Genomic DNA, 7,801 nt, shown 5'->3' with positions numbered 1-7,801 from the left:
AATTAATTTTATTTAAAATCAATTTTACAAATGCACTTCTAAACACATAATTTAAGAAAAATGCTAACAATTACAGGTTCGAAACAGTTTTCATAAAAATGCTCAAAGTTTGATTTTCGTTAAATCTTATTTTTTTAAAAAAAATTTGGTACACATCATCACTTTATACATTCGTGCTGTTTTCTATCGTGACAAATAGCACTGCTCTAAATTTAACTAGACTCATATGTCTTGTAGGACAACATATATATTTTTACATTATTTTTATAATAATATATTTCATACATAATATCTGAATAGGGTCAAACTTTAAAGCAGAAGAAATGTAAACAGAGAAACAGAGCGGCTCCATAAAATGTTCACTGTATGCAAGAAATGCTATTATATACAGGATAATATGTATCCAATTGAAGCTGGTCTAAGATCTTTTGTGTGGCCCACAGATAAGACGAATGGCCTTCAATGTGATCTGTTACTTCGACCTGCAATGCAAAAACAAACACCTATTTATTAAACATTAATATTCATAATTTATGAATGATATCATTGAAAATAAGATTGCAACTTGGAAAAATAGTTATACATTGGCAAAGAGGATGAAGAAACATCTTACATTTTGGATCCCAGGAATATCGACAGGTTGGATTCCAGCTAATCCTTTCGTGAGTAGACTGCTCAAAATTGTAAAAAATATAATGCTAAATAATAATTTTTACTTTCTGTCTATTAAAAACAATACTTTAAAATTGAATCATTTTACATTTTATTAAGAAAATGCCAAATGATAACACAACTCTACAAAAGTTACATAAACATACGTATAATAAGTAGGAAAATTCTGTATGATATGACTGTAAACACCTTATATATCCCTGTCACCCGCTTTCTCTCCAACAAAAGAACAGGGCAAACCCCACATAATCATATAGTAATTTTGTGTTAGGTGAGACAAATGCTAACTACCACACACGAAAACGGTTTAATGTTAAAAATTGACAACAAACCACGAAAGATTATGTAGTGTAAACCTTCATGCATAATACAAAAACTTGCATACTGGAATGCGAAAAGAAGCACAGACAAAAGATGGGAAGCATTATGGATAGCACTGTCTATGACCATTTGGAAGCACAGAAACAGCATGGTCTTCAATAACCAGCTCTTCATCCCCGAAAAAGTCATGGACGAGGCATTATTCCATACTTGGTCTTGGCTAAGGTGTATGGAGAAGGATTTTAATACCCACTTTAACCACTGGTCATCTAATTTGAGGGAGGAATTCTCTTAGGGGGGGCTGGCATATCCTGTCTTTGTATTCATTCTTATTTGGGCAGTGTTTCTCACTGCCTATGCTATATGTTGTACACTTCAGTGCATCTAGTACTGACCCTTAATTATAATATACTCTATCTTTTGCTGTGCAAAAAAAAACAAAAACTTGCATACAATTTCATGCTATTCGTTTCTTTTATCAACCTTTTGCAAGCATTAATCGATCCTAAGGCTATGGTAGTGCGAGCAAACTTTAAGTATCTACAATTTTGCAGAAATTTTACCATTATGTTTTCATATACCTGGCACGGAAGGCAACTCCAAGCATCCAGTCATTCCTTGAATAAGCATTAACAAATCTTCCTGCTACCATCTACAGAATGCCAGGATGTTCGAAAAGATTCATTTTCATTAAAAAGATGAGGAAATTCTATCAGGAGAAAAATTAAATCCTCCGCTAACCTTTCTAGCTGCTTCCCAGTTCTCATCCTTGATTGGGATGGGTGCTCCAAGAAGCACAACTTTTTCTACTAGTTCAGCTGTCAATAATAAGCAGACATTAAAGTAATATGGTAACCTCACTCAACGGATAAACATGGAAAGAGTATGCAAGGACATTAAATTATAAGCATCCATCACCACAGTTAAAAACATAAAAGAACAGAAAAACAAAAAAGGATACGATTTAATATGGAGTCAAATAATCTAAACACATCAAGGACAAACAAAGGAAAAAAAGAGGAAACTGGAAATACCTACCACCGTTTTCAGTTTTAGCCAAATACTGTAGACACTTGAAAATAACTCTTGCCCCAAGTGAGTAACCTATGAGTGTCACAGGCCTGAAATTCAGAGACCAACAATAATACATCATCTACAATTTTCTAGGAGCCAGAGTAAAAGAAACTCTGGAATTAGTCAAATACCTATTTCCCTGGTATCCTCTTAACAATACTTCAGCAAGCAACTTACCAGCTTTGTTTGATCTGAAATTCAAGATTAACTCAGCAAGTAGATAAGAGTAAACAAAGAAAGAAAACTGCTCATAACAAATTTTTCATGGAGATGGTGAAGCTATCACATTAACAACACCTTTTATCAATAAGAAAAAGAAAAAAAAAATACTCCTTGGGATGCCAAATCCAAACCACCTTTACATCAGCTTGCAGCTTTGTATATTAATAAACTTGAATATCAATGATCTAAATCAATAGTCATAGAAATAACTTTTACAATTACCAAATTAAAACATAATCAAAATATGATGATCAAAAAACAATGCAATCTTCAAATAATAAATTTTAGGATTCTTAGTGGTGAAAAGTGAAGCAAATTCTAATCTCATAATAATAATAATAATAATAATAATATGATCAATATAGATGGGATCGATTTGGATATCCATCCATTAAATTCATGGACAACTTAGATTTTCCTTATAAAAAAAATAACAATCTAAGATACTAAAGTAGATTAATAGTTTTATGATGAGAATTCCCTCAGAAAATGAAATTAATTCAAATTAGTCCCATGCAGTTGTTAAATACCCAGACTCATAATTCAAGTCAGAGTAATTCACTAATTCTACAGTCCAGCAAAAATATTTGAACCTTGTACTGAAAATTGGAACACTGATATTATATGTCTGATGTGTTGTTTTAAAAATTCACCTAATACACCTATTTATAATAACATTCTAGGATCAAGCACTATAGTAGTGAAACTAGTACAAGCTTATCCCAATAAAACTATCAACATAGTATGAATCCTACACTATAAGAATCCTAATTACTGATATTCTAATCATTTAACACCTTGAAGGGCATACATGATATTAAGTAACAAAAGCAAGCAGAAGCTTCTTCCCCATTACCAAGCAAATGTTCTATTCTAGACAGAACAAGGAGATAAAATACACCTGTTAATAGCAATTGTCCATTTACTGTCTATAAAGTCAGTTGCTGCAAGTAATGCAGCTGGCCAAGCCAAAGCAGTTAAGAGTGAGCTCAAAACAGTCATCATTGCCCCTCGTTTCATCAGCTCCATCGCAAGTCCTGATGCAAGTCACAGCAATACTAACATCATTCACAGCACTACTAATAAACTGATAACTTAGTTTTATAAGCACCCTAAAACCTAAACCAATTACTTGAAGTAAGCCAATCTTGAATTGCAGTGCTCACAGCAATCAGATTCTTAGACTCCCACTGCAGTGCATACCTAAGTTTTGGCAAGACCAAATGAAAGGTCATTTTTTAGGCAGGGATCATCACCGTCAATCATATGAATAATAACATCACGATTTCTAAAGTCAAGATAAAATGAACTAAAATAAAGCTGATTTCAATGTAATTTTCTCTCAACATAAAAATTCTAAGGTGAAAGTGAAACCTCCTTCCTTGACCAATGACACTCATTATTTAAGGAAAATATTCACTATTGTACCTCTCCAAGTTGTCATTCTGTCCTTCCCATGGCCTTATAAAATCTTCCTTTTCAAAGACAAATCCAGAGACTAAGATCTCAACCCCTAGTCTCTGCAAGCAGAAGTTCAACAAGAATCTAATTTGAAATAATAACCAGGTGCATAGGTACAAGGTGAGACAAAGTTCACATATGCACACACAGAAACATAGATCACAGCTCAATTTAAGCAAGCAATGTCACAAGAAAACAGGGATGTGAAAGATATCAAAACCTACGCCTTGGTTATGGTTTTCTCCTATAGCCTTGAATTCAAACTCATCAACACCCCCAACTCTCCTAGCCATTTTGCTTCCAGTAAGTCCAGCTCCAGCAGCTGGCAGAAGTAGAACAAAGAGATACACGAAAAAATTCATCATTTAAAAAAGGAAAATAACTGATATAAAAAAAAAAAAGTAGAAATAACTGCAAGATCAAGGAGTCAATTGTCCAACAAATGCAACTTTCATCACAGTAACAGATAAGAACCAGTATGTACTGTGAAGAAATCAAATGTACTGTCGTCACAAATCAGGATATCAGATATTAATGGGCCTGCATCACTCCTCCACTTAGTAAACTGTTACTTCCTAAAGTAAACACAAACTTTCCTGTAACTGTTATATATCCTCTTCTGAACAATCAAAAGATGATGAACTGAGGATTGTATTGCAGTCTGAGTGGATGTATCTTTATCAAGCAGTTAGTGTAAGCATGTAAATTGGTAATAACAATAACAAAAATGCAATGACCATCATAATATATTTAATCAGACAACACCTTCCAACCTGTCCATCAGGATGCAACATAGAAAATATCAATTGAAGATACATTCTAAACCTCAAAATGAACACAAAAACTATAAGACACATCAACATGTCAACAATGACCTGGTGATTCTAACAATATTCTTAAGGCTTGAATTACACACTAACTTAAAAAAGTGAGGGATGGAAGCTATAGTAACATGGCATGAGCGAATTCTAGCAAATCCAATCACATATATAAGCAAATATAAACCTCCAAATGATGCAGCAACAGCAACAGAACCAGCAACAGTTCCTGCAGCACTAGCAGCTGCAGCAAACCCACTTGCACCAATTACAGGGATCAGAGTACCCAAAGTTGGAGCTAAAGCACCAAGACCTGCAGCAATGGCTGGTGCAGCTAACCCTGTTGAATGGTTAAAATAAAAACAATCATATCCAGTAAAAGTTTATTCATCTGGAAATTATATGTTCCACAATACAGTTAGAAAAGACAACAAGGTCTCCAATCCATACCACCAGTAATAGCCAACAAAGTTCCCCCAGTTAATGCAGCAGCACCAATTATACCACCCCGCTTCAATTTAGCCCACTTGCTTTCTTTTGATTGAGTTTCTTCGTTCTTCGATTCTTTCTCTTTAATCAAAGCCATCGCAGAACAAGCAACCATGGTCTCAATGGCCTCCTACAAAGCCAATATCCATCTTCATCCTTAGAAGATATCAGACCAGTAAATATGAGAGATTTTAATAACTGACAATACAAAAACATAGCTTATAACATACAGACATTAACAATCACATTCAACCTTAATGCAAGTAGCTTAGAAATCAAGGCAATCAATCATATAGGCAATGTTCACCACAATTCAGCATAAACTATGGCACTCATATCTCATGATCTCCAACATATGACAAGTTATTTACCAATCAGTCAATCACATAAAGTTCCACACTACAAGATTCATCATACAAACCATTTTTGTCCACTTGACATCAAGCCATGTTGCCAGCAACCGCAGAGCCACACGATGTCGAGCATCATAGCCCTTCCTTCTCCGCCCGACATCTTCACCTAAATTTGATAGACAACCAGACAGAAGTTCATACAGAACTGTCACCTTCCTCTGATCGCTCAGCATCCTTACTTCCTCAATCGGTCTCTCATCAATTTTCCAATCAACAGATCCCTGCTGCGTCTCTTTACAGTCAAGTAAAGGAGCAGCATCCATCTCCTTCTGAACTTCCAAATGTGCATCCACCTTTTCACAGTGAGGCTGAACATCATCAATTGAAAACTTCTCACGACATTGATGCTCATATTCGCGAAGCTTCTCTCTTTTAGACTCGGAAGACTCTGAGTTTCTCCGCATGTCAAGTGCTATACCATCAACCGCACTTGACAAAGCACGTTCTTGATCTAACCTTTGAGAAGAACCATCATCCAATTCTTGCGAAAGTAATCTCAAGAACTGTAACATTAACATGCATTGTTCTCATTTAGAGATATATTAGAATTATAAGATTCAATTACACATTTGGTCTCTACACTAATCTGTGCTTTACTATTTTGACCCTTAATGTAAAAATAGTCAGTTTTAGTCCTTAGACGAGCTAATTTAAGGTATTTCAAATTTCGATCCCTGTTGTCAGTTATCTTCTAACTCCTTAAACTTTGGTCACTGTAACACTACTACAATTTTTTTTCTAGCAGTGTAAAACCTCAAGAATTTTCTATTGTGGAAGAAACTTCTGACAGTTCTACTACACCACCAGAAAAATTTTGTTGCAGTCTTAACAACAACATTAGCAACGGTGTCAATAGTAGAGACCAAAATGCATTAAATTTACTTATCCAGGAACTAAAAACTTACAAATTTTCAGTACAGGGTCAAAACAGCAAAGTGCATAAGAACCAAATTAATAAGAGTAAATGACCACTTTCGTCCTTGAAAGTGCAACATGCTGACAATTTAGTCCTGAAAGAACGAATATTTTGATTTAGTCTAGTCCCTGACTGTGTAAAACGTGCAACGATTAGGTTGCGGTTTAAGATTTTGTGGACCATTTTGTCGCCATAAAGTTCAGGATCAATTTGACCTGTCATTTTGTAACAGTCCAAAAAGTGGCCATTTACCCAAATTGATAATTAAACCGAATTATAATAAATTAAAAAAAAAAAACACTAACGCGTAAGTTTCTAATGTTCTACACGAATGAGGAACAAGTAGTGACACATACGGGTCCCACATGATGCGTAGCGGAAGAAGAACCAGCGGTTTCCTCCAGTCCAGACCACGCAGCGGAATCAATATCTAGAAACCTGTTCAGATTTGGATTCAGATTCGGAGATGCAAATTAACTAACTGGATTTCGCATCAATTAGGTTTAACCAACACGTACTTAAAAACGGGGCGGAGCAAACCCGAATTGCTGTGGACCCAAAGATCCGGGTCTTCCGAAACGGAGTCGCTGCTGGAGCCACTGCTACTGCTGGTTCGTTGTTCCTCAGAGAGCGAGTCCTCCGAAGCGGGTAACGGTAACGGGTTGGTTTGGTTGAGGTGGGCCTCGTGAAGTGCCAGGCCGAACAATGCGCCCGCGGCGTACCTCTGCGTCGGCGACAAAAACGACGGCGTCGAAGGAGGAGGAGGTGGTGGTGCCGCCATCATGAGGTGGCGGTGCGGTGATTGGGAAGATGATGAGTTGTCGTTTAATCCTGAGAGGGATCGTCGTTTTGAATTATGGGAATTGAAATTTGGGTGTGCGCTATGCGTGGTTGCTTCTCTGAAAGGGTGAAAGCGAAACGAAACGAAACGAAACGAAATGGGTTTAATATGTTTGCAATTTTATAAGTTGGCAGTGCAGGATGACGTGGCGCACCGGGGCTTTTCAGAATATTGTTTGTTTATCACATCGGACAATAGGTTGGAAACTAGGTATCAATGCCGGCATAAATATGGGGTTTTATTTTTTATTTTTTTAAATGCATGTTAAAATTCCAGATAACTAGTTAAACAAAAATAATCTCACCTAAATGACGAATATATATCCTCTAAAATATAATGATACAGTATTTAGCAAAGTAAACAAATTATTAGTCAATACAATATTTAAATCATAGTTCTTATCACATAAGATCTATAATATATATATATATATATATATATATATATATATATATATATTACTTCTTTATCATTTACCGTGCTATTTCTTCTATTATCATATCATATAAACTTTGACAGTTATTTATACTCTTCAAATTATATATTACATATCTTTTATTTAAAAAGAAGAAAA

At 35.4% G+C, this 7,801-nt stretch overlaps 1 protein-coding gene across 1 annotated transcript; it reads right to left on the bottom strand.

Annotated features, from left to right (window-relative positions):
* Positions 1-207: 207 nt before the first annotated feature.
* On the bottom strand, positions 208-7,330 carry LOC114391165 (transmembrane and coiled-coil domain-containing protein 4-like). Its single transcript, XM_028352176.1, has 15 exons — positions 6,905-7,330; positions 6,743-6,824; positions 5,479-5,973; positions 5,019-5,187; positions 4,756-4,908; positions 3,975-4,072; positions 3,718-3,809; positions 3,422-3,492; positions 3,191-3,326; positions 2,199-2,258; positions 2,032-2,114; positions 1,735-1,811; positions 1,575-1,645; positions 614-671; positions 208-482 (listed from the first exon to the last, which is right to left on the bottom strand). Exons 1-15 carry the CDS (start codon positions 7,168-7,170, stop codon positions 360-362), a joined length of 2,034 nt encoding a protein of 677 aa, XP_028207977.1. The 5' UTR covers positions 7,171-7,330; the 3' UTR covers positions 208-359.
* Between the last annotated feature and the right edge of the window lie 471 nt (positions 7,331-7,801).

Source organism: Glycine soja, chromosome 16 (genome assembly GCF_004193775.1).
Source record: "Glycine soja cultivar W05 chromosome 16, ASM419377v2, whole genome shotgun sequence".
NCBI lineage: Eukaryota > Viridiplantae > Streptophyta > Magnoliopsida > Fabales > Fabaceae > Glycine > Glycine soja.
The sequence above is the reverse complement of the archived record's forward strand: the minus strand, read 5'-3'. Positions and strand labels throughout refer to the sequence as shown.

Bases quoted from the DNA above. Each gene is read 5' to 3' on its own strand.
- LOC114391165 (XM_028352176.1), bottom strand. From the start codon at position 7,170: ATGATGGCGGCACCACCACCTCCTCCTCCTTCGACGCCGTCGTTTTTG. The intron at 6,825-6,904 runs GTACGTGTTGGT...AAATCTGAACAG, and splicing joins TTGCTCCGCCCCGTTTTTAA to GTTTCTAGATATTGATTCCG. The intron at 3,327-3,421 runs GTAATTGGTTTA...GACTTGCATCAG, and splicing joins TCAAGATTGGCTTACTTCAA to GACTTGCGATGGAGCTGATG.